Source organism: Octopus sinensis, linkage group LG10, assembly GCF_006345805.1.
Source record: "Octopus sinensis linkage group LG10, ASM634580v1, whole genome shotgun sequence".
Taxonomy (NCBI): domain Eukaryota; kingdom Metazoa; phylum Mollusca; class Cephalopoda; order Octopoda; family Octopodidae; genus Octopus; species Octopus sinensis.
The window spans coordinates 6,202,347-6,230,328 of NC_043006.1; the positions used below are offsets into that span (position 1 = coordinate 6,202,347).

The 27,982-nt window shown below is 38.6% G+C and overlaps 1 protein-coding gene across 3 annotated transcripts; it reads right to left on the reverse strand.

Moving 5' to 3' along the window:
• On the reverse strand, positions 1 to 27,809 carry LOC115216643 (cytochrome c). Of its 3 annotated transcripts, none has more exons than XM_029786132.2 (5): positions 27,564 to 27,789; positions 21,963 to 22,017; positions 16,621 to 16,675; positions 15,458 to 15,588; positions 1 to 452 (listed from the first exon to the last, which is right to left on the reverse strand). In XM_029786132.2, the coding sequence occupies exons 2-5, from the start codon at positions 22,009 to 22,011 to the stop codon at positions 301 to 303; spliced, it is 387 nt and encodes a 128-aa protein (XP_029641992.1). In that variant the 5' UTR covers positions 22,012 to 22,017; positions 27,564 to 27,789; the 3' UTR covers positions 1 to 300. The 3 variants fall into 3 exon arrangements, with proteins under 3 accessions (XP_029641992.1, XP_036362165.1, XP_036362166.1); XM_036506272.1 differs by lacking the exon at positions 27,564 to 27,789 and adding an exon at positions 24,362 to 24,423; XM_036506273.1 differs by lacking the exon at positions 1 to 452 and adding an exon at positions 7,958 to 8,211 and having other exon boundaries at positions 27,564 to 27,809.
• Between the last annotated feature and the right edge of the window lie 173 nt (positions 27,810 to 27,982).

Genomic DNA, 27,982 nt, shown 5'->3' on the forward strand with positions numbered 1-27,982 from the left:
TGAGAAATATTCTTTAATCTCTAAGAAAGAGAGACAGTGGTAGAAAGATATTTAAACTTTATCTCTAAGAATAGCTTACAATAACACTGAAAATGTCAGTATACTCAAACATAAGGTAAATTAGATTCCTGGTTTTTAAGTTGAAAATCATTGAGAATAGTTACTTTATAATGCAGCAGGTAAAAACTGTCTTTTTCTTTGATGCTCAGAATTACCCTGGCCAGGGTAATACAGGAAAAACAGATGTAAAATCATTTGATACTTGTCTACTTCAAAAATTGATTTAATCCAAATTTTTATTTAATACTGCTTGCATGATTGGATTATATATGCTATTAAGCCTTCAAGTTCAGATTTTTTTTTAATACCAGCAAATACCAGCCTCGTACCTGGGTAATACTGCTTTGGATTGTACAAAAACTTCCTGATTTCATCTTGATTGAGAATGCGACCTAAAATAATTAAAATGATATGAATATATACATGTATGTATATATATATATATATATATATATATACATACATGTATGTATATATATATATATATATATATATATATATATGTGTGTGTGTGTATATATATATGTACATCAAATAAAATTAAAAACAGAACACAAAGGATATCGCGGTACACGTGTTTCAAGCTTTATAAATAATCCGTTCTTACATCAGTGTATAATTGATATAAAATATGGTTTAAAGCTCTCTTCAGCCACACACATTGTTATTCCAAAGAGTACATGTAGTATTACCATATATTGTCTTTCACCTCTGCCACTATCTGGCATATACAGGTGCTTACACTTATCAAGTATTCACCCTAAATTTACAGTACCTATATATATATATATACTCTCTCTCTTTTACACACTTTTACTTGTTTCAGTCATTTGACTGCAGCCATGCTGGAACACCACCTTTAGTCGAGCGAATCGACCCCGGGACTCATTCTTTGTAAGCCCAGTACTTATTCTATCGGTCTCTTTTGCCGAACCGCTAGGTGACGGGGACGTAAACACACCAGCATCGGTTGTCAAGCAATGCTAGAGGGACAAACACACACACACAAACATATATATATATATATATATACATATATACAACCGGCTTCTTTCAGTTTCTGTCTACCAAATCCACTCACAAGGTATTGGTCGGCCTGGGGCTATAGCAGAAGACACTTGCCCAAGATGCCACGCAGTGGGACTGAACCCGGAACCATGTGGTTGGTAAACAAGCTACTTACCACACAGCCACTCCTGCGTCTATATATATACATACATACATACATGCATGCATGCACACACACATATTAGCAGAGATACCTGGTGTTACTCAGGATTAAAATAGTATAGTTATTTATAGTTTTACTTGTTTCGGTCATGTGACTGCAGCCATGCTGGAGCACCACCTTTAGTCAAAGAAATCAACCTCAGGATTTATTCTTCGTAAGTACTTACTCTATTGGTGTGTTTTGCCAAACGGCTAAGTTACGGGGACACAAACACAGCAACATTGGTTGTCAAGCGATAGCAGGGGAAGAAACTGTGGTGCATGCGGGAAATTTGAAATAAGGACACCTCCCTCCTCTTCGTCGACCGAGACATCTCCAGTGGTAATGCACCCTTCCATGTGGCCTGACCCGAATGCTAGAAATAGCAGCTGCTTTTCCCCTACCTTGATAAAGCGCTCACACGTCTAACTCTGTCGGCTTACCCCAATCGAAAGGCCAATGCTCCCCTGCCTGTGAGTGCGTCACTCCTGCCCCTTCCTCTTCCGGTCAGCTCCCCAGCTGCTGACGTCATCCCACAGAAATAGAGACACACACACATACACATATATACACACACAGACACATATATATATATAAAACTGAGAATTTGTGCCTGTCTATATGTATGTAGGTGTGCATCACTAAAACTGGAGAACTACCCAACAGATTTAATTCAAATTTCACACATGCCTTACTTAGGGTCCATGCAGTGTCAGTGTAGCAAAGACCAAAGTTCTAGTAAGTAGGAAGGCGAACTCATCACACACCTCCTCAGGCAGGTGGCCCTGCTTGATCTGTAGAAAAGGTGTAGGTAGAAACTCCATAAGATGTACCCAGTGTAAGCTATGGACACATAAGAGGTGCAGCAACATCAAAGGAAGATTAACTGAGAAGACAGCTTTTGTGTGCGGCAGATGCACAGGGACAATAAACACCACAGATGCTCAGAAAACAGATTCCATGACACTCCAGGGGAAGAAACTAGAAGTAGATAATAGCTTCCGCTACCTAGCTGACCAAGTTAGTAGTGGGGGGTGGATGCTCTGAGAACGTTACCACTAGAATAAGAATAGCCTGGGCAAAGTTTAGAAAGCTCCTACCCCTACTGGTGACAAAGGGCCTCTCGCTCAGTGTGAAAGGTAGATTGTATGATGCATGTGTGTGAACCACCATGCTTCACGGGAGTGAAACATGGGCCATGACTGCAGAGGACATGCGTAGCCTCGAAAGAAATGAAGCTAGTATGTATATATATGTGTATATATATATGTATGTATGTCTATGTATGAATGTATATGTATGTATGTATATATATATATGTATATATATATATATATGTATATATATATATATGTATATAATAATATAAAAAATATAAATATATGCATATATACATACATATATGTACATACCTACATCTATATGTATATATATATACATGCATATATGGTTACAGGACATCAAAAAAACGTTGAACACAATGAAAAACGAAAACATGGAAACGAACTTTTTTCAAACAACAAAAAAACAGTGTACAAGACATACAACTCAAGGAATATTCCCCTTCTTCAGTTGTCCCTGTTTTGTCTACTCTGTGCTTCGAAGGTAAGGACAAGATGCGACTTCGTTGAAACAGTCCTTCCCGCAAAGCAAATTAAATAAAATTTGGAATTTTTTTGCAGAGGGGTAAAAGTGGTAAGAAGAACAGGACAGTAAGAACAAAACAAGACAGTAAAAACAGTAAAAGACAGAACAAAGAGAATAGCACAGTAAAAAAAATAAACGATGTGGAAAAATTATTCTGGATGCTTGAGGAGACAGGATAAGCGGTCTTGTCTTGGTGAAGATAGCAGTTGGAAAGATGGCTTCCCACTAATCATGTGTCAGTGATGAGAGAGTCGAGGAGGAGGAGTAAGAGAGAGGGAATGGTGAAGGGGAGAGGAGAAGAATAGGCAAGTGTGGGAGAGAAAACCAGAAAGGATGAAGAACAAGAGGGGGAGAAAGATAGACAGAGGAGAAATAGTAAAAGTTGAAGAGTGCACATCATAATTATGAAGATAAAACTTACTTGGAAAAGGATGCGTGGCATTCGATCATATAATAATATAAATAATATATAAATATATGCATATATACATACATATATGTACATACTTACATCTATATGGATATATAGGTACCGGACATCAAAAAAACGTTGAACACAATGAGAAACGAAAACATGATAACGAATTTTTTTAAAACAATGACAAAACAGAGTACAAGACATACAACACAAGGAATATTCCCCTTCTTCAGTTGTCCCTGTTTCATCTACTCCGCGTTCCGAAGGTAAGGACAAGACATGACTTCGTTGAATATATATGTGTATATATGTGTGTGTATATATATATGTGTATATATATATGTGTATATATGTGTGTATATGTGTGTATATATATGTATGTATATAAGTATGTGTGAGTGTGTGTATATATATATATTTATGTATATGTATATAATAGCCCTTATTGAAGAGATAGCCATAAAGATGCCAAAAGCTCAGGTAGATGAACTAGATGAGACAGGTACTAGAAAAAGTGAAACTTTCCGAACAAAGCATCACTAAGGAAGAAAAGTTCGCTATCAAAAGACTACAGAGTGAAAATTCCATCATAATACTTCCAGCGGACAAGGGAAATGCTACAGTGGTGATGGACAAGTCTGACTACTCTGAAAAATTGGCAAGTATCATAAGTGATGGTAGCTACAGCAAAGAATAGAAAGACCCAACTCTCAAAAACAGAGAGGAAGTCACAGATCTTGATCAAGAACAAGGATCACTTTACACCAATGAAGTACTGACAACTGATTCAACACTTCAGTAAACTACCACACATGTACAGTCTCCCTAAGATTCACAAGGATGGTATTCCATTAAGACTTATAGTGAGCTGTAGAGGTTCAGCACGTCATCAACTGAGCCGCTTCCTTGTGGATATAATCAGTCCATTAGCAGGAAAGTCAACATCGTACGTGAAGAATTCCACCCACTTCACAGAATTGATCAGAATTGAATCGAACCAGATGGTGAGTCTAGATGTGATAAGTCTGTTCACCAAAGTCCCAACTGGTGAAGCACTATCGGTGATACAAGGAAAACTAGTGACAGACACCCATCTAAAAGAACACACTAGTATACCAATAAGAAACTTGATAGAAATGTTGACCTTCTCTGTAGAAACTACCTACTTCAGTATGGACACTGATATATATCGACAAGAAGAGGGTTTAGCTAGAGGTTCGGCATTATCATCAATAATAGCCAATGTATTAAACGGAATACTTTGAGAATTTGGCTTTAGGATCAACACCACTAAAACCAACCCTATGCTGGGATATGTTGATAACACCTTTATACTCTGGCCCCACTAGGAAGATGTCCAAGTGCTGTTAGATCATGTATACTCAATAAAGCCATTCATAGAGTTCACAACGGAAAAGGCAAAAGACAATCAGCTGGCATTCCTGGACATATTAATAACATACACCAAGTATGGATTCAGGACATCAGTATACCGCAAGCCGACCTTCACTGGACGATACTTTAACTTCAATTCCCACCATCCATACATTGTAAAGAGAAGGATTGCTCAGTGCCTGAAACATTGAGCAAAGAATATAAGTAGTGATAGTTGTATACACCATGAAGAAATGATCAGGCTCATTAACAACTTATTGAGCAACAACTACCCCAAAAACATACTCTCCAATCCAATTATGAAGAAAAGAGAGGATGAAACCAATAAACTGTCCACAGTCTGTCTAACCTTTGTGAAAGGCCTCTCCAAAATGATGCAAAAGCTATGTTGCCCATATGACATCAGGACAGTATTCAAGAGTAATACAACACTTCACAAATATCTCCTTCGAGTAAAACCACCAATAGAAGAGAATATGACCAAAGACTGCATGTACTCCATCCCATGCAACTGTGGTAGGTTATACAAAGGCGAAACATGCCGACCCCTCAAAATAAGGGTAGAGGAATATCGCAAAGCTGTGACACGAGGAGATATCAATATAGCTGATCATGTATGAAAAAATGGAGACCAGCTCCCCCTGTGGGATGAAGTTTAAATAATAGAGAACACCACTGGAAAATACGAAAATACATATGCTAGGAGACAACAACCTCTAAGCAGACTGAGTGCAGATATGAGTAGCATATGGGAACTGGTATTCAGGAAGGATAGGAAAATATTAGATTTATAAACCCTAAAATTCACTCCATTATTGCCCATGGGCATATGGCATGGTGGTTAAAAGTGTGGGCTACTAACCCCAAGGTTCCGAGTTCAATTCCAGGCAGTAAAAATGTCCGTTTTCCATGCTAGCATGGTTCTGGGAAGTCAGGAGACTGCACCAGGCTCTAGTCTGATCTGGCAGTGGTTTCTACAGCTGGGTGCCCTCCCTAATGCCAACCACTCCGTGAGTGTAATGGGAGCTTTTTATGTGCCAGCGGCACAGGGGCCAGAGAAGGCTGGCAACGGTCACGATCGGTTGGTGCATTTTACATGCCACCAGCACGGGTGTCACAACTGCAATTTCCATTTGATTTTCATTTTGAAGTTGATGTTGATGTACTTGACTCAATAGGTCTCCTCAAGCACAGCAGGTTGCCCAACGATCCAAGGTACTTTGAATGAGCTGGGACTGGATATGCAAAACTGGTGTAGGATACAGTCATGAACTCACTTTATTTGCTGGGTCTTCGCAGTCACAGCATATCTCCTGAGGTCTTGGTCTTTCGTCATTGCCTCTGTGAGGCCCAATGTTTAAAGGTTATGCTTCATTACCTCATCCTATGTCTTCCTGGGTCTACCTCTACCCCAGATTCCTTCAACTGTTTGGGAATGGCACTTCTTCACACAGCTCTCCTCATCCATCCGTAGTACATGACCATACCAGTGCAAACGTCTCTCTTGCATGACACATCCTGTGACATCACAATTTTCTCTCACATGCTGTCTTGCAATCCAATCGAGAAATACCATAGGAATGAGAACCCAGGTTTGAAATTTCTGCAAGACACATGATGAAGGCTGGAGGGTATATCAGCCGAAACGTATTAACAAACAAGATGAGGACAAATATCCGTCAAATGTAAATAATGTTTACAGACAAGTTTTGTTGTTCACCAACAGATGGCAGCACACAGTTGCATGTGCAGTGAGAGCTAGAAGTGACCTTCATGAGGCAGTGTGCCATGTGACATTGCTGTGTTTACTCCGCAAGCTGAAATTTGCATTTTTGTGATCATCTGTAGGCTGTATTCTGCAATTTTGCCAAAGACTGGAGCAAAGAGCCAATGTGAAAGTTTGTGTTAAACTTGGGAAGTGTGCTACGGAGACATTGAGCATGCTTCAGCAAGCTTATGGCAATGAGGCAATGGGTTGTACACAATGTTTAGAGTGGCATGGGTACTTCAAAAGACACTTTGCCTCCCCAAAATCCATCCCCTCCTCACCGTGGTGGGGATGCTGGCAACGGGTAGTGTCAGAGCTATGCCGTCGGGAACTTCAGTTCCTGGTAGGGCCACCCAAGGTGGATTGGTCTGACACCGAGTGGTATTAGGGCCACAACCCGGCAAATCCTCGGTGAAATCCTCGGAGTGTCTGTTTCGGCAACCGGCGGCTCCTCGGTTGTTCTGTCACTGCATCTGTGGACAATCTGCAGCAAACAGGATGTCTCTACATGCGGGATTGTTGGGGACCACTTGTGAAATCCACATATTCCCACAAAACTTCTTCCAAAGAAGAAGCCGATTCAACCCGCCCAGGGTGAATGTCGCCACAAGTACAAGAAATTCAAAAGTAGAAGAACATCCTGGGAAGATGATGAGCGATCTGGAAGACATGCAACAAGCGTCACCCCAGAAATGTGGTATTGTGCATCAAGAATTTGTCCAAGGCCAGACCATCGATCCTGAGTTCTACTGCAATGGTTCCAAGCATCTGAGGGAGAACATTTGGCAAAAGCGACTGGATCTGTGGGACATGAATAATTGGATTCTTCATGTCAACAATGTACCCTGTCACTGAGTTCTCCTCACTCATGAGTTTCTCGCCCAAAACAACAGGGTATCACTTCCACACTCACCCTATTCACCAGATTTAGCACCTGTGGACTTCCGTCTCTTCTCGAAAATGATAATGCAGCTCAAAGGTCGCTGTTGTCAAGATCCAAGTGAATTGCAGAAGGTCCTCAACCCACTTGTGGAAAACGTCTTCCAGACCACAATCCAAAAGTGGCAAGAATGCTGGGACTGGTGTACTGTGGCACAAGATGTCTATTTAAAAGGAAATGATGTTAAAACTTACATAAATAGCTCATTTGTTTGATTAAACATAACTAGTTTTGATAGGAACGTTTTGATACCTTTTTCTTTACTGCCCACAAGGGGCTAAACACAGAGAGGACAAACAAGGACAGACAAACGGATTAAGTCGATTACATCGACCCCAGTGCATGATTGGTCCTTAATTTATCGACCCCGAAAGGATGAAAGGCAAAGTCGACCTCGGCGGAATTTGAACTCAGAAGGTAACGGCAGACGAAATACTGCTCAGCATTTCGCCTGGCGTGCTAGCATTTCTGCCAGCTCGCCGCCTTATGTTTTGATACCACCTTATAATATACCATGGAAAAATTATTTTTTCTTCCGATCCTCAGAATTACTCAAATATGAAATCATATGATACTTACCATCTTTAAAGTCCTCAAAAGTTAATTTAAACCAAACATTTTGTACTAATTCTCATTACATGCATGGGTCATATAAGCTATTAGCATATTAACATTATCTTTCTCCATACTAGCAACTTTTATCTTTGTAGAGGGTAAAACAGACTTTGGGCGATTCAAAAACTTCCTAAGTTCATCCTTTTTGTAAACATGACCTAAAAATGAATTTATATATAAATGTAAAGATTATATGTGCTCATATATTGGGTCATCCCATAAATAATGTGGGTTTTTTATATTTATTTTATTTTTCAAAATTAAGATAAACAAAGTTCTTTTTATAATCTAAAATATACTCTCCTTCCTTTTCTACAATGCTCTTCCATCTATCTGGTAGACTTGCAAGGCCCCTCTTTCAAAATTCACTTGTCTGTGATGAAAAATACTCTTCCAGTACTGCTCTGACCTCATCTACGGAATTCATACTTTTTCTGTCCAAATAATTTTGAAGACTGAAGAATAAATGTTAATCAGATGGAGCAATGTCCAGTGAATATGGTGGGTGGGGCAAAATAAGTTCATTCATGAGACTTGACAGCAAAGAAGAGCACACATTTGCTCTCTGCCCATGATTAGACTTGGAACCCATTGAGCCAATTTGATGATTTTTCCAATAGCATGCAGGTATCAATGAAAGGTTGAATGGCTAAATCCAAGTTTCTTTGCTAGTTCCTCAATAGATACGACAGGATTTTGTTCCACCATGGGTTGCAGGACATCCTCACCGAGCTCTACAGATCTTCCAGGACATGGCTCGTCTCCTAAGCTGTAGTTTCTGGCTCAGAATTTCTGAAAACACTCTCTCTTTCTCTTTTACTCTTTTACTTGTTTCAGTCATTTGACTGCGGCCATGCTGGAGCACCGCCTTTAGTCAAGCAAATCGACCCCGGGACTTATTCTTTGTAAGCCCAGTACGTATTCTATCAGTCTCTTTTGCCGAATCACTAAGTGACGGGGACGTAAACACACCAGCATCGGTTGTCAAGCAATGCTAGGGGGACAAACACACACACACACACACACATATATATACATATATATACATATATACGACAGGCTTTTTTCAGTTTCCATCTACCAAATCCACTCACAAGGCATTGGTCGGCCTGGGGCTATAGCAGAAGACACTTGCCCAAGGTGCCACGCAGTGGGACTGAACCCGGAACCATGTGGTTGGTAAGCAAGCTACTTACCACACAGCCACTCCTGCGCCACTGTTGACACTGGTTTACACTTATTGTCCCATCCTTGTATATCATCATCATCATCATCATCATCATCCAGTGTTTTAAATCTGGGTTTGCCCCCGTTAACAGGGGTGACCGGATCTACCTCAATGCCGTAGCAACCGAGGTAAGCAGGTGCAGCCCACCCCCAATCTTTGGGCTGGCTGGTACCCATTCTCCTTTGCTGTCATGAGGCTTTTTTTTTAGCTGGATTTTCTACAGGGATCATGCCCTTGCTTACCCCTAACCTCAGTTTATTAGACATGAGTGGTCTTGAGACCAAGGCCTCTGCCACAATTTTTTTAAAATGTAGTGGAAAACTAGCTCAGCAAGGCAGGGACCCTACTCCCTGAGACCCTTTTCAGAGCCCCCCCCCCTAATATACTGCATTAATATTCTTCACACTTTTCATAAAGCAAAATAAGCTGATTATGCTCCTTTGTCATTTCCATTAAAGCTTTGAAAAAATAACCATAACTGCACTCTTCAAAACTTGCACTAAGAATAAGTACAAGGCAAGTAACTACCTGCTTTTATAGGAAGTTGACACAGTTTATCCTGTCCCCTTCAACTCTTAGTTCATGCAATTGAAAAAAAAATGCATTATTTATGGGATGACCCAATATATTGTTTATATCAATGCCTACTCCTTGGACCCAAGTCTTTAAGCCTTCCCAATAACTTATCTTTGTGACTTCCGTTCCTCCATCACACTTCTAACTATGGCATTATCTTCTTAGTTGCTGTAATTATATGAGAATAGAATTGCACATATTTCATCCCTCATTTGTACTTTGGGCATTTCAAAAACGTCATTTGTACAAAATACGGCAGATATTGTATTCACCTCAATAGACGTCATTGATTGGTTAAAATTGCCGAAATGCAAGAAATTAAACAACAAATAGCTTACAAACTACAGAATTTTCTCAAGAAAGCCAAGAGAAAAAGATGTTTTATGTAACACATTCTACCAGTATACGAAGTTAAAAAGTGTTTAGTTACAAAGAAATTATTTTTAAAATCTGCCAGTCAAAGTAAAAAGATCCTTTTTTTCCTATATTCACCTTCTTGTACACTGACAGTTCACTCTGACATGTCATTGACACCATTTCTAATTTCTTCCCAGCTAGTCCCTTCCACACCTTTATATAATGCAAAATTACCATGAATCTCCCCTAAAGCAAACTACTTATGCTTGCCCCTCTATCATACTTTAGTCTTTTAACACCTGGCATAAAACCACTGGTCCCACTGTCAATACACTCCCATTCAGGTAACGGGTCTTAAACTTTTTTTAAGTTACTTGCTGACCTCACAAGTACCAGTGTGTTATACACAAAAACACGAAAAACTCCTAATGCACATTGTAATGTGGTAGGGATTAAAAAAGGCATTCCGCCACAGAAACCAATCTAAAATAAATACTGGAACTTGAAACAGCCCTGCAGCTAATCTGGAACTCGACTGAGGAAAGAAAACTCCGAATGACCCATCCTTGTTTTCTTTGTATCGTCTATCTGGATGTTTTGTTGTCCCTTTTTTATGTCACCTAACTGTCTGGAGGCTGCACCAGGCTCCAATCTGATCTGGCAGAGTTTCTACAGCTGGATGCCCTTCCTAACGCCAACCACTCCGTGAGTGTAGTGGGTGCTTTTTACATGCCACCAGCTCAGGTGCCAGGGGAGTCTGGCAGCAGTCACGATCAGTTGGTGGTTTTTACGTGCCACCGGCATAGAAGCCAGTCAAGGCGGCACTGGCATCGGCCACGTTATATATATAGATATATAATTGCAAAGATAATCTGGAACTCAACTGAGGAAAGAAAACTCCGAATGACCCATCCTTGTTTTCTTTGTATCACCTGTCTGGATGTTTTGTTGTCCCCTTTCTTGTATCACCTAACTGTCTGGAAGTTTTGCGTTCTTGTCCCATTTTGTATTTTTTATATATAAAAACATTGCGGCGTACGTACACTTTGGTCTCTTATATGTAATTATATACATATGTCTAATTTATGTACAACTCTATTATTCTTTCTATTCTTTCATTCTTTCTGTCAGCCCTTTCAGACCTTCTTCATTCATTCCACTCTTCATTTTTCGTTTCCCCCTCTCTCACATTTCCTGACCTTCTCTTCAAGCTCACTTTCCCTCCTCTTTTCATTTCACTGTGTCCCTTTCATTTTTTTCACCCCTCTTAATTCTTCTATCCCTCTACCTCTACCTCTCACTCTACTCTCCCCACGTAACTAGTGTTTGGCCAAGCCTGACCTTTCTTTCTTGGTTCGACTACCATCCATGCAACATCTATATTCCTCCCTCTGCCTGCCAAATCTTATGTGCCTGTCATAAGGCTTTACTTACCCACACACCAGCTTAATTTAATTTGTCCTTAGTCGAAAGACACCTGTTGTTATGTCCTGTTACATGCATTCGTATTTGTGTAACATTTCTCCAGTTTTTTTTCTGTCCTTGTTTCCATATACATTCGCTGCTTTCTTCCAAGGAATCTAATGCTCTTACCTTTTTTTTTCTTGGGGCTGGCCAAATTGGAGCAATCTCAAGTATAACCAGCCAAAATTGCAAAGATAATCTGGAATTCAACTGAGGAAAGAAAACTCCGAATGACCCGTCCTTGTGTTCTTTGTATCGTCTGTCTGGATGTTTTGTGTTCTTGTCCCATTTTTGTATTTTATATATATATATATATATATATATAAAATGAGATAGGGGTTGAAAATTCAACCCACCATGGGATAATATATATCCAATATACTGCCAGATAGGTACCCAACAAGATTAATACATCTATTGTATTATATGGGTAAAGGTAATAATATTACCGTAAATCAATACTACAAAATTAGAGAATGGAGAAACATACTTAAATCAATAAAACATCAACTATCCGATGATACCCAATCAATACTTTAATACACCATTACATATGAGTAAAGGCATTATACAAAATGAGATATACAGTAATAGTAAAAAGATAAAGAGATATAAGTAAAAAATTTCAAATATAATATGCATACTGTATATCTCATTTTGTATAATGCCTTTACTCACATGTAATGGTGTATTAAAGTATTGATTGGGTATCATCGGATAGTTGATGTTTTATTGATTTAAGTATGTTTCTCCATTCTCTAATTTTGTAGTATATATATATATATATGTACTTGTGATATTTTTCTGTATTTACCTCCAAACCTTCGTGAGCTGTCTGGAGTAAACATTATCTGAGAGAAATTTTCTTTAAGTAGTAGAAATAGCTAAAAAAATTTTTTTTGGCTGATATTTCTACTAAGTTCAGTATGTGGCAAAGTAATTTATTTTACTAAGCCCTAATTATATAATATATATATATATATATATATATACAGGGTGTGATGGGTAAATTGTTACTATTTTTAATTTTATGCATGGGCATTGTCTGTTTTTGATTTTATCAACTACACAGTATTGTAGGGTTGGTTGGGGACTGTCTGTGAGAAAAACAGCATCATGACACAATTCACTCTACTAGATATTTGGAAACAACATGCTGTACTGTTTGGCGTTCACACCAGAAGCAACGATACATACAGATGGTGCACACACAGTACAAGCATTGGTTTGCCATGTCCTCAAAACATGAACTGAGAGTGATAAAAACCAAACAACCAGTCAACATCATGGTGTTTGGAGCGATCACTCATGATGGCGATGTTATGCCTCCATTCATCTTCCTACATGGGCTCACACTTAACACGGAGGCCTTCATCAAGTGCCTGGAGGAGGTAGTGTTACCCTGGGTCAAGAGGGTGGCTGCTGGAAGACCCTATGTCTGGCAACAGGATTCTGCACCATGCCACACAAGCAGGAGAACCCAGTGATGGTTGTCAGACAACTTCTGCGACCACATCACCCTTAAGATCTGGCCACTTAACTCCCCTGAATGGAACCCTCTTGATTATAAGGTGTGGAGCGCAGCTGAGCTAGAGACCAACAAAACTCCTTATAATACTGAAGATGAACTGAAAGCAAGGATTATGGTGGCATTCACCATCCAGAAGAGTTGCAGGAGATTCTGAAGTCATCTGAAGGCTATGGTTGACGCCAATGGCAATTTTATTGAATAAATTTACATTTTAGTATTTCAAAATACTTTTATCTAATTTTGGTAAATATATCTGTTAATATGAGATAATTTGATTGATTTGATCTAGTTTAAGCTCATGAGCTGTGGTCATGCTGGGGCAGTCAGTGTTATTTTCATTTTTATGTAATTTAGACGACTGTATATTCACCGCACCCTGTATTTATATATATATATTTATATATATATATGTGTATATATATATATATATATATATATATATATATATATATATATATATATATATATATTTATATATATATATATATATACATATACAGGGTAGCAAATATTCGTTATAAATATCACCACCTGTAGCCCAGCATGTATAAATAGTCAATAGACGACATATTCATATTTTAAAATAGTGTACATTTAAACACAAAAGAAAACTACCCTTTAACAGGTAATTTTTACATGCTAGAAATAGCAGCCAACATGGCCAAAACCCCGATTTAATAGCAATTTTCGAAGTAAATGAAAAATAAAAACTTTTACCTTGTTATTTTTATTAGCGGTTATACCATGGTTTCAAATTTCTTTAGCAAATAGGATTATTTGCCATCCTTTAATAGGTAATTTTGCAAAACAATATTATCCGCCAGGCAAATTCTCGTCAATAACCGGCTTTAATAACTAACTTATAATTCAGAAACAAGATAACACGTGTCCTGTCATTGTAATAATAATAATATACATTGATCTCTATTTTTGTTAGCAGTTGTATGTTGTATGTCGATATGTTTGCATGCAGTGTAAATTAACGAAATAGAAGCAAATTGTAAATACTTTGCAACTGCTGCAATAATTATGAAATGTTGAATGAACATTAGAGATGTATATAACTTGGGCCTTCCACGTAATTGTTTTTTGTCAAGAGTTTCACCTCCAGCTGTTCTCCAGCTGTATATGTGGTGATGTATGTGCGCGTTTAGTAACATACGTAACAGGCACACAAACACACTCACAGGCACACATTCATATACATATAGTAAGAGAGACACATACAGACATACATTCACGCATGTCAGTTGTCACATGTGTATATCTATGTATAGATGTGTGTGTGTGTGTTTAATAATGTACTTAATGCGGAAACACGCACACAGTCAGAGAAACTTACACACTCATACACCCACACACGTACATTCAGGACACATGCACACTCATATATGTGACATTGTTGTCGTGATATAAAACGTCCTTTACTATTTCATACGTATTGAACACGCAAGCACACACACATAAAGTGAAACAAGTCTTATTACATTAGAATTAAAAGTGAAAGAATAAAGTGCAACAATATTATTTCACACGAAGAAGTTAATTTGTAGACAGAAATTACAAACCCCATTTCAGCAAATTAACTGTAGAAGAAAATGGGCTGAGTGAACAAACTTGAGCCACTTTAGGATATCTTTTTCTAATGCATGAATACTCAGTGGCATGGTTGAATTCCCATTGGTTAGTAATGAAGGCTTATCTGCTGTATCACAACAGTTTTCAATAGAGAGAGAAATGTAAATAGTGTATTTAAATAGACAGAGTGCAAAAAATTTTTAATAAGTAATGTTGTAGGGAGAACATGCAAACAGCATGACGGCAAAGATATTTACACATGACAGAGAAAGAAGAATTGCAGAGGATGTAAGTGAGAAAGAGAAGAGAAACAGAGAAAGAATCATTTGATCACTGCAGAAGTCAAAGGGAGAGAATCGGTTGAAAACTGCAGTTTTTACAGAAAAACCCATGTGAAAAACCAGGTCAGTTTCTCGCATTACATGGGAGCTCAGGGCAAAATATAGTCCATGACTATCCTTGGCATATAAGTAATATGTGTATAAAGTTTGGTAAAAATTGGTTGAAAACTGTAGAAATGCATACGTATTACACACACACACATATGCACACAGACACGTCCTTTGTTTTTTATATATAGATGTCAAAAATTATTGATATAGAAAAATAGTAGAATGTTCTAAACAAATACAAACTTCTGACTAAAATTTCCAAATTAAAGAATAATTACCCATGTGTGCCTCATCTATGATATTCATCAAGCCAACATCTTCATCCTTCTCACTACATATAATCAGTAGATATCGGCCTAAACGTTTATATATTCTCTCACCAGCTCTAAGATTGATTCTCAAATTTCTCCTAAAATGTAGATAATGGATAACAAAAGTGAGGACATACATTAAACTTAAAATAAAGAGTATCTTTAAAAACTATTTGCAAAATAAAAACAAACTGAAATTGTATTAAAATTGTATTGAATATAATATTGAGTAATTTCTCAACAGCATTTCCATATAACTTGTGATTTATTCCAGCAGCCCTTCTTATAAATGTGAAGCAAGATGGTTTATCTTAATTTTCTACTACATAAAAAATGACTTACTTTATATCTCATATTTTATATTCAAATATTCTGAAATTAGTTTTTTTTTTTTGTAGGTGTGGGCTAGAGACGGAGACAGAGAGAAACACAGCATCTATAGATAGCAAGACAGACAGATAGAAAGGCAGTCAGGTTATTCAAAAGTAACACATTTTAAAGAATCCTTTCTAAAATTAAACCTACACAAGCATTTGTAAAAGGTCTTCTGTAGGAAAGACTAGGACATTCCTAAATGTCAGAATAGAAAAACATGGGAAGCCTTAATGAGAGGAGAAACGTTTAAGTCAGGAATAGCTGAATGTACTTTTTTTAAAAAAGTCCATTTCTAAAAATTAAGTTAAAAATCTGGAAAATTATCTCCCTTTTTTTAAAAGCGTATTAAAGTTATTGTCATCTTCAAATCTCTCTATATATAAAGCTGAAGTTGTCTGTGTATGGCACTTTGGTAGCCTTCAACTAACACTATCTCCCCCGAGACCCTGCAGTGCAAGTTGACCAAAATTGAGAGTATGTTAACACCAAAAATTACTTACATCAAAAAGGTGCTTTTTTTCTATGAAAACCCCTATTTTTTACGATTTTTTGACTGCTGTGTCACCATTTTTCAGTGTATTTCAACCAGAAAAATGTTCACTTAAAGAGAATAACAAGCTACATAATGCCAAATTTTTACTTTTCGAAAATTCCAATTCTAAAGGGTCAAAACAAAACCGAGCAATGCTAGTATATTATACAATTGTTCAAATATAAAATTGTAATCTTCAGAGCTTAAAAATTTTATTTCTTACGGTCGTATTGCTCTCTTAAAAATGGTGTTTCCATCTGCAGTTCCCAAACAGGTATCTGAAGTAGCAATAAGATGAGAAAATTTGAATTATTATCATATCAAAGACAGGAATGTTTTCTTTTATTACATCATGGTAGCATCATTGATTAGTAGAATTTAACGGTGATGAAATTCTTGCAAAACATTTTGTTTTGAATAGACAAAAAGCCATCTTTTATTGAAGCAGAGACAATTCACTGAAGGATGTTATATTAAGGGTGCAAAGCAAATTAACTTTTGTTACCAAAATAATAATTAGAAAGTCTCGGTATTCTAATGTTAAAACAGATATTTTCCATTTTGTTGTTGAAATAATGTAAATGCATATATTTTGGAAAATGTAATAACATGAAAGATATTGTTACATTAATTGTTTGTTAAATACATATAAGATATGTTACTGAGTGTCACGAGTCAAAAACTCGAACCATTGACGTGGTAACTATGTCATTACTCAACCTGCTGCAAATAACAACCAAATGCCTCCCAAATCACATTCTACTATTTTTTAAAAAGGAAGGAAACACTGGATGACATGGTCAAGATACATTGTGGTTGAATATACCATTGATGATTACAGTTGAGTCATCTTTGATCATAAATCTGCTCAATCAATGAGAATACAACAAATTAAAACTGTAACAAGATGAAAGGTCTGTAACATTGGGGGGGGGCAGCTTTCATCCCCTTACATTAAATTATTTATCGAAGGAAAAGCCAAGACTTCCGAATATCTTCAAACAGAATAAAATATTTTAATTTCTGAATTCGCAGTATCATCATCATCGTCATCATCATCATCATCATCATCATCGTTTAACGCCCGTTTTCCATACTAGTATGGGTTGGACGATTTGACAGGGGTCTGGGAAGCCAGGAGGCTGCACCAGGCTCCAGTCTGATCTGGCAATGTTTCTACGGCTGGATGCCCTTCCTAATGCCAACCACTCCATGTGTGTAGTGGGTGCTTTTTACGTGCCACCAACATGGAAGCCAGTCAAGGCGGCGCTGGCATGCATTTCTTTCAGGTTGAATCTGTAGCCTAGGAACTAGTCGCAGTGGTCAAATGGAGCGAACCAAATCCTGTCTCGTTCCAGCATAGTGTAGCATCGCCACATGGTGGCAGCTAAAACATGTCCTTTCCGTTTGACTGTCAGCTTCGAGAAAGGGAAATTTTGCTGCTGCTAGTTCTCTGCACATGTGCATGAGGGAACTTCCGGCAAGCCGCCCGGAAGAAATCCAACTCTGTGCATGTGTGCTGAAGACTTCCAAAATGGTGTCACTACAAAACTAAAAAGTGGTTTTGTTGAATTTTACTCTAAATTTATTTTTCATTAAAAAATGGATATGATACATGAAACTTTTATTTAAATGTATTAGAAATTAAAACTTATCAAAGCTTAAAACTAAGTTGGCCTGCAGTATTCCAGATGATTCAACATCTCCATTCTTACACACATCTCCTTAACATATGTACCCAGAATTCATCCATCAGAACCATAAGATTTAATTCAAAAATGACCTTGACCCCAATAATAGAATTCTTTTCTTCTTATACTACACTAACATTATATTTTTTTTTTCCCTTTTTTTTTTATTAAAAGTACTTTATTTATTTATTTATTACCCACAGGGGAGCTAAACATAGAGGAGACAAACAAGGGCAGACAAAGGGATTAAGTTGATTACATCAACCTCCATTACATCACTGGTACTTATTTAATCGCTTCTGAAAGGATGAAAGGCAAAGTCGACCTTGGTGGAATTTGAACTCAGAACGTAGCGGCAGACGAAATACTTATTTCTTTACTTCCCACAGGGGGCTAAACACAGAGGGGACAAACAAGGACAAATGGATTAAGTCAATTATATCGACCCCAGTGTGTAACTGGTACTTATTTAATCGATCCTGAAAGGATGAAAGGCAAAGTCGACCTTGGCAGAATTTGAACTCAGAACGTAGTGGCAGATGAAATACCGCTAAGCATTTTGCCAGGCATGTTAACGATTCTGCCAAACTCACCAACTTATTTAAAATACTTATTGAACTAATATTTATCAATGCAGACCACAATCCTCCTTTCTATAATGGTGTAGCAGTTGGCACTGCTTCTGGGAATTTCTTTTTTAATGTCTATATATGGAAAATTTTTATTTTCGCATATAACATATAAACATGTACGTCTTTTAGAACTTTGTCATTTTATAAGATTTTGCTGACAAATTTTAAAATTAACATAAGCATGTATTTACGTCAAAACCATTTGTGCGCAAATTTTTTTATCACAGCAACTAGTCACACACCACAAGGTTTAATGGAAACCACTGAAGCAACCCAGCATGCTTGCAGCATTACCATAGGTGATGGCGAGGCTTAGGCATTGAGAAAGCCAAGCACCTTCATGGGCATCACCTGGCACCTCGCTGAGGCAAGCTACCAATATTGACAAGAACTCTGCAGTTAGTGGCCCAGTCCCTCCAAACGTCTCAAATGCCACAGGTTGGAAGAGATAGTTCGCTGTTAGATCCTGATACTTCAGAATTTTCTTCCATTTGGCTATGGAAGCAGTGACCCTCCCATTAACTGCAGCATCCAGGATGTGGGAGGGAGAAAAGGAGTCACAGACTGTGGCATCCCAAATGAGGCATCTACCTCTAACCCAGGGACAGAGGATAAGACCATCTGGCCTCTTTCCATCACTTCTGGATAACCCTGACAGCTCCAGAACTGAGGGGATATTAATCCGAGCCAGGATCGGCTTAAGGATTAGGGTTTAGCTTGGTGTGACAAGTGAAGTGACCAGCATTTAGGTGGCAAGACAGACCTTAAAGACCTGTTGGGTTGAGGGGCCTACCACAGCGGCATCCGAGTCCCCTACAGACGTCAGCTCCCACTCTGAGTGTGATGGAGATGCAGAGATCATCTGGACAGACTGAGTAGACCTCCAATGTTGGCCATTGGCAGGTCGTCAATCCAGTCCCCTGAGAATTTTGCCCTATTACAAGGAGAGAGCTGAAAGTGGCACTTGAATGCAGACTGTCCCATACTCTCTGTTTCTGTCTATCCTCCACTGTAACCAGAACTGACAAACCCAGCTCTCTCCACTGTAATAGAGCTTAATCCATCTCTCTGTTGGAATTAGTCCATGCTGGAGAGGTGAGGATGTTGCCTTCTAAAGAGGAGCAAGTGTGGGTGGAGGAAAGACAACAGGGAAGATATAAAGATGAGCACTTGCGCAGACCTAGACCCCCAAACCATTTGGGCAAAGCAGCTTGGTTGTGGGAGTCTGGAGAGAGTTTGACATTGACCAAGCATTCAAGTTTCCTGAAGATTAGGTCATCAAAGTATTGAAGGGACAACAGGAATCTGTAAGAGGGTCCAACTCTCAGAAAATACAATAGCTTAGGAATTGACAAGTAATTCCTAAGTACCAAAAGATCTTGGTGGGGCTCACTTACTTCAAGGCTTTTAAAAGTTGTTCAAGGTTTTTCATTTTGGATTTAAAGATGGACTTGAAAGCTAGGTCAGTAATTAGAGCTCTAAGGGAGCACCATGCTGATGAAGAAGGAATTGCTATTGAGGGGAAAGAGTCAACAAATAGTTTAGTAGTCTGCTCATGCAAAGCTGGGCGGTTGAAGCACCAGAGCTTGCATTTGGAGCTGTTAACACTAAGACCCCTATGACCAAGTTCCTCAATCATTGTCCTCACAGTTGCAAGTACCTTGTCAGGAGGGCCTCCCAAAGAAGCATCATCGAGGTGCCAGACATTTAGGTCAAGGTCGGCTCCCATCGAGGTAACATCATTAATACCCAATGCGAATTGGGCAGGACCAAGTGGATCACCCTGTTAGACTGCAGAAGCAGATGGAGTCTAGCAGGGCTCCTGATAGGCTTGCCAAGCAAAGTGATAAAGTGGTGGGGAATTTTCCCTTACTGTGTGGAGGATGATGTCTCGACTGATGGAGTTAAAAGCAACTTAAGGTCAAGCTTGAGGATGACCTTTGGGGACTCAGAGGGCAAGTTGGTGAAAGCCCTGGTGGCATAAAACAGTTATCAATTAAAGAGTTATCAACTGCTCTTCCATATGGATGCTGTCACTTGAACAATTCAACTTAACCCTTTAGTGTTTAAACCGGCTATATCCGGCCCAAATAGTCTACTCATTTTATGCTCAAACTGGCCAGAACCAGTATCTCACACCTACCCTGCAATGTCATTCTAAAAATAAACAATTACATCTTTCAAATCTTGAAGCTACAAGATAATACCAGATTAATTTTTTTAAATGTAAATGAATAAGGATTACTTCTGACATATTAATTTGAACACTAAAGGGTTAAATTATAATGTCAACCAATAAATTTTATAAATTTAGACAAGTTTGTCTACTATAGAGAGACAAGATAATTGATTTTTTGAGCAAAACCATTGGTCTTTGAAAAAAAAAACAAGTTTGTAAATGTTTATAATAAAACTGAGAATATAACATTCAATAACTCTATCACAGAAACTTTATCTACTGCTAAACAAACTCCACCTGTCTAACACCCGTGGACATGTTTACAAAGTCAGAAAACAGCACAGCTCCTTCCATGACTTTCGGAAACATTTTTTCACGCTAAGAGTTGCTGAAGCATGGAACAAACTGCCGGCATCAGTTGTTAGTTGTTGGAGCACTGCATCCTTCAAAACTTCCATGCTTCCTGAGATTTGCCCACACTACACCTGATTTTCTCCCTTCCATACACACGCAAGCATCTATCTGACTCATACACTGTTCACTTCCCAGACATTTGTACATTACTGTATATGCTTTATACGCACTTTTGACAAGTTGTGGTGCACCTGAGCACTGTATACAATAATTTCATTATTATTATTATTATTATTATTATTACTAACAATAACTCTGAGTACCTTTTCAAACTCCACCTGTCTAACACTCGTGGAGATGTTTACAAAGTCAGAAAACAGCACAGCTCCTATTAATTTCGAAAAAAGTTTTTTCACGCTAAGAGTTGCTGAAATATGGAACAAACTGCCGGCATCAGTTGTTAGTTGTCAGAGCACTGCATCCTTCGAAACTTCCATGCTTCCTGAGATTCGCCAACACTACACCTGATCTTTCTCCCTTCCATACACACGCAAGCATGTATCTGACTCATACACTGTTCACTTCCCAGACATTTGTACATTACTGCATATGTTTTATACGCACTTTTGACAAGTTGTGGTGCACCTGAGCACTGTATACAATAATTTCATTATTATTATTATTAAATACTTGTATTATAGTTACTTACCAAAATTTATAACCATGCAGAGAAATACTGCCAAAACAATGAGCTTCATGATGTCCTAAAACAGAAAAAAAAAACATACTTTTTTTTTTTCACATTACAGTTACTGAACTAAACATCAAGAATTGGTATATTGACTGTTGTTGCTCTTTTTTTTACTCTTTTACTCTTTTATTTGTTTCAGTCATTTGACTGTGGCCATGCTGGAGCACCGCTTTTAGTTGAGCAAATCGACCCCAGGACTTATTCTTTGTAAGCCTAGAACTTATTCTATCAGTCTCTTTTGCCGAACCACTAAGTTACGGGGACGTAAACACACGAGCATAGGTTGTCGAGCGATGTTGGGGGGATAAACACAGACACACACACATACATACGACGGGCTTCTTTTAGTTTCCCTCTACCAAATCCATTCACAAGGCTTTGGTCGGCCCAAGGCTATAGTAGAAGACACTTGCCCAAGGTTCCATGCAGTGGGACTGAACCCGGAACCATATGGTTGGTAAGCAAGCTACTTACCACACAGCCACTCCTACACCTAAAAAGAATAAAAATGTCTTATGAAAGAATAAATCAATGAATTTCTTTTAAAACATTGATTGCAAACTTTGGTACAAGGCCAGCAGTTTCAGGGGAGGTAGGAAGTCAATTACGTTGACCCCCAGTACTCAACTGGTGCTTATTTTATCGGCCCCAGAGGGATTAAAGGCTGAGTTGACCTTGGTGGAATTTGAATTCAGAGTGTAAAAGACAGACTAAATGTTAAGTATTTTGCCCAGCATGCTAATGATTCTTATTTCTTTACTACCCACATGGGGTTAAACACGGAGGGGACAAACAAGGACAGACAAACGGATTAAGTCGATTACATCGACCCCAGTGCATAACTGGTACTTATTTAATCGACCCCAAATGGATGAAAGGCAAAGTCAACCTCAGTGGAATTTGAACTCAGAAAGTAGCGGCAGACAAAATACCTATTTCTTTACTACCCACATGGGGTTAAACACGGAGGGGACAAACAAGGACAGACAAACGGATTAAGTCGATTATATCGACCCCAGTGCATAACTGGTACTTATTTAATCGACCCCGAAAGGATGAAAGGCAAAGTTGACCTTGGCGGAATTTGAACTCAGAACGTAACAACAGACAAAATACCTATTTCTTTACTACCCACAAGGGGCTACACACAGAGGGGACAAACAAGGACAGACAAACGGATTAAGTCGATTATATCGACCCCAGTGCATAACTGGTACTTATTTAATCGACCCCGAAAGGATGAAAGGCAAAGTCAACCTCAGTGGAATTTGAACTCAGAATGTAGCGGCAGACGAAATACCTATTTCTTTACTACCCACAAGGGGCTAAACACAGAGGGGACAAACAAGGACAGACATTGGTATTAAGTCGATTACATCGACCCCAGTGCATAACTGGTACTTAATTTATCGACCCCGAAAGGATGAAAGGCAAAGTCGACCTCGGCGGAATTCGAACCCAGAACGTAGTGGCAGACGAAATACCGCTAAGCATTTTGCCCGGCATGCTAACGTTTCTGCCAGCTCACCACCTTTAACCAGCATGCTAATGATTGTCAACTCATTGCCAAAGTTTCCTTTCAAATATCAAAATATGTTTATCTTCATAAAAACTACAATTGTCAGCTTAACAGTAACAATTCCAGGAATATTGTCTAAGCAATAACAAGAAATCGGTTGGTGGACACAAATGCATCCCTGTATTTGTGTCTGTGTGTGTGTATGCATGTGTGTTACATTAAACAACTTAATGGTTGTAACTCTCTTTATAAGTGACCAACTAAAGCAGCCATCAATGGCAATGGTGTTTGCGATTGCTGATTTGTTTGTTTGTTTGTTGAGCGAAGCGGTCTTCATCCCAGAGTGGGAGAAGTCCGAAACGTGATCCTTTGCTATTCGTAAGACCCGCAGAAGAGAAAGCAGGTCAACCCCCGACACCGAGAGCATCGACGGATGGACGAATGCGCATCCAGGCTCAGCGGTTGCGTAGGAAGTCGGAGACAAGAAACAGGAAGAAAGAGTGAGAGAAAGTTGGAGCAAAAGAGTAGAACAGGGGTTGCCACCACCCCCTGCTGGAGCCTCATGGGGTTTTCGCTCAATAAACACACGCAACGCCCGGTCTGGGAATCGAAACCGCGATCCTCCAACCGCGAGTCCGCTGCCCTAAACATTGGGCCATTGTGCCTCCATTGCTATTGCTGACCGGTTGCAGTGACTCATTTCTACCACTGCTTCTGTGATTTGATGCCAGGCACCAACTAAATTACCAACCTTTGTCATTATGGCAGTCCATTAGAAAAAAGTCACAAATAACAGGGTCAAGAGGATTAAAAGGATATGTTTGGTTTTGTTACTCACCTACAGAAGAAATTAAATTAAAAACACCAGCTTGCAAATGTGCTGAGATTTAAAGTCCGTGAACCAAGAGTTCAGGTTTCAAATCCAAACTAGACCTCTTATTATAAATAGATAGATGTTAGTTAGTTAGTTAATTTGGCTCAAAAGCAAATAGCAAGGCCATGTAGGGGGACATGGAGTTAAATACAGGGTGGTGTTCATGTAAAGAGTTCAGGCCACTTGAGGTCCAGGGAGGCTTTGAACAAAGCGGTCGTCGGCATCTTCACCATCTCGTCTGGCAGTTACTCTCTTTTACTTGTTTCAGTCATTTGACTGTGGCCATGCTGGAGCACCACCTTTAGTCGAGCAAATCGACCTCAGGACTTATTCTTTGTAAGCCTAGTACTTATTCTATCGGTGTCTTTTGCCGAACCGCTAAGTTATAGGGACGTAAACACACCAGCATCGGTTGTCAAGTGATGTTGGTGGTGGTGGTGGTGGTGGGGGGGGGGACAAACACAGACACACAAACATATACACACACACATGCACACACATATTTATATATATGTATATACATATATACGACAGGCTTCTTTTAGTTTCCATCTACCAAATCCACTCACAAGCCTTTGGTCGGCCTGGGGCCATAGTAGAAGACACTTGCCCAAGTTGCCACGCAGTGGGACTGAACCCGGAACTATGTGGTTCATAAGCAAGCTACTTACCACACAGCCACTCCTACGCCTGCCAAGAATTCAATACAAATGAATCTAAAGGCTTGGTCATTGGTGACACAAGTATATTAAACTTGAACCTTCAAATCAAAATCGATGAACATCAATGGAATTTGTATTTTTGTGGTACCAGTGCCGGTGGCACATAAGAAAACCATCCGAATGTGGCCTTAGCCAGCACCGCATCAACTGGCCTCCGTGCTGGTGGCACGTAACAAACACCATCCGATCGTGGCCGTGCTAGCCTTGCCTTGCCTCCGTGCCGGTGGCACGTAAAAACCACCATCCAAGTGTGGCTGTTCACCAGCCTCATCTGGCATCTGTGTCAGTGGCACAAAAAAAAACACCATCCGAGCGTGGCACCTGTGTCGGTGGCACAAAAAAAAACACCATCCGAGCATAGCCGTTTGCCAGCCTCGTCTGGCACCTGTGTCGGTGGCACATAAAAAGCACCCACTACACTCATGGAGTGGTTGGCGTTAGGAAGGGCATCCAGCTGTAGAAACACCGCCAGATCTGACTGGCCTGGTGCAGCCTTCTGGCTTCCCAGATCCCAGTTGAACCATCCAACCCGTGCTAGCATGGAAAGCGGCCGTTAAACGATGATGATGATGATGATGATGATGAACCTTAATTCAAATCATCATTATGTTTATTCTTTCTTCTTGCCATTTTTCTACGACTCATTATAAATGGAATAAACTTCTCCATTTTGAGAGAGAGTCTGAGAATGATATGGTCACTTCTTCTCATTATTAGTGGTCCTGTGATAGTTCCATACTTCTTTGCTATCAATGTCACATCCTGTACAAATGTTTAATCTTAACATACATCTTGAGAGACCTATATTTGTGGTTCCTTAGCAGAAAAACAGTATGAATAGACCATCCTTTAAATGTTGGGATTGTTTAATTAAGTGTTTCATAATTTGATTTTCTTCCTAATTGTATGAAATACAAGTAATTCATCATCATCATTGTCATTGTTATTACTGTTATTGTCATCATCATTGTCGTCGTTGTCGTTGTCATCATCACCCTTGTTTTAACATCTACTCTTCCATGCTCAGTCACATGAGACCACCTTGTGGTAGAGTTTTCTAAGGCCAGAAACCCTTCTTTATGCCAAACCTTTCCTGTTTCTATGCAAATTAATAAATTTCTCAGTCTCTCAAACAAAAAAAAAAAAAAAAAAAGCTCATACTCGGTTACATTGAGAAAATGGCACCATTTATAAGAGCCTAGGAAAATGCTGTGGGGAAATGAATTCTAACTCAAGTACTTTTCTCAAATAAACCACCTATGTAGATCAGTGGTTCTCAACTGGGGTCCATAGAAGATTTTGTTTGTTAAAAATTGTGCGCAAGAAATTGCTTATAATTCTACAATACACAAAATATTTTGACACAAAATATTTTGGTACCTGATAATATATAATCATAGAGATATAATAGGACATTTTAAACATCAAATCGCTATGAGGGTCCACCTGAATAAAATAGGTATTAAAGTGGTTCACAGGCCAAAAGGAGATGAGAACCACTGATCTTGATGGTACAAACATATTGATCTCTTGTAAGGGACAACAATTTTGAGGTAACTGAACCAACTTGATTGATAACTTACATTTAGGTGGTGGGTTGGGGATCCCCCCCATACTTGGAAAATCCAATTCTAATCTACAAAAATATCGACGTTTTGATTCCTTGTTAATTGATATATTTCAATAATCTTTCAAGAACACTCCTCAATCTCTATGGCAAGAGGCATAGGAAAATATATAAAGAATATTTTATGTTTCCCTAATATAAAGTGCTCTGTCAAAATCTTTAATAAATTGCAATATTAAAAAAGAAACCAGAAACTTTTTGTTTTGCCAAACTCATAGTATCATATTGGTTTCAAATTTTGGCACCAGGCCAGCAATTTTAGGGGAGGGGTAAGTTGGTTGCATCAACCCTAGTGATCAACTGGTATTTATTTCATTGACCCCCAAAAAAGATAAAAGGTGAAGTCAACATCAGTGGGATTTGAACTTAGAATATAAAGATGGGTAAAATTCCACCAAGTGTCTTGCCCAGCATTCTAACAATTTTGCCACCACTAGGCCTTTGAGTTTCTTTAGTGGAGTTCAGTGTGTTGCAAGTATTGGGGCCAGGTTTAAAGACATACCAATGTCCCTTTACATTAGTAATTTCCAAGGCCTGAAAAAAAAGGGCCATTGTTGCTCCATCTCATCTCCTGATTAAGTCCCCAGATTACCCAATTTAAGTAATATATTTAGTTTGTAAAATCACTGCTTAAATTTCGATATATAATAATCTAAGGACGTAGGTTATGGACATTGTTTCTTTCGGTCACTCATAGTACTAAATAAAATAGCAAGAGAATGTGTGTGTATGTGTGTGTGTGTGTGTGTGTGTGAAAAGGACAAATATAAAAGAAAATAAGTCAACACTGAATGTGTAAACTAAATTAAAAACTCACTTTGACAGGTCAGCTGAGCAGAGGCTATCCAGTAACTTGGAAGTTTATGTTAAAACTTCTTTCTGCTGCAGTATTTTACAGCAGTTTAGGAAAGCAAAGCAAAAGAGACTCTAAAGTAACTTGTGTGAAAAATTCTTTGTTACCAATTACATTAACTTGTCTTCTTCTGTTGTCCTAGTTTCATTGGTTATTCATTTCCTGTCTGCTTTGATAAGAATATACATCATACTTCCAATGACGTTATTGCAAATTTTATATTTTCAGTGACATTGTAATTTTTACATTTTTATAAAATAAAATGGAAAAGAAAATTACAGAAGATAAGAAGTTTTTGGATATAGAAAAGATGAGATGGTCAAGGTTGGAAGGCCTTTAATTATAAGTGGATTGGCAAATTTTATATTTTCAGTGATATTGTA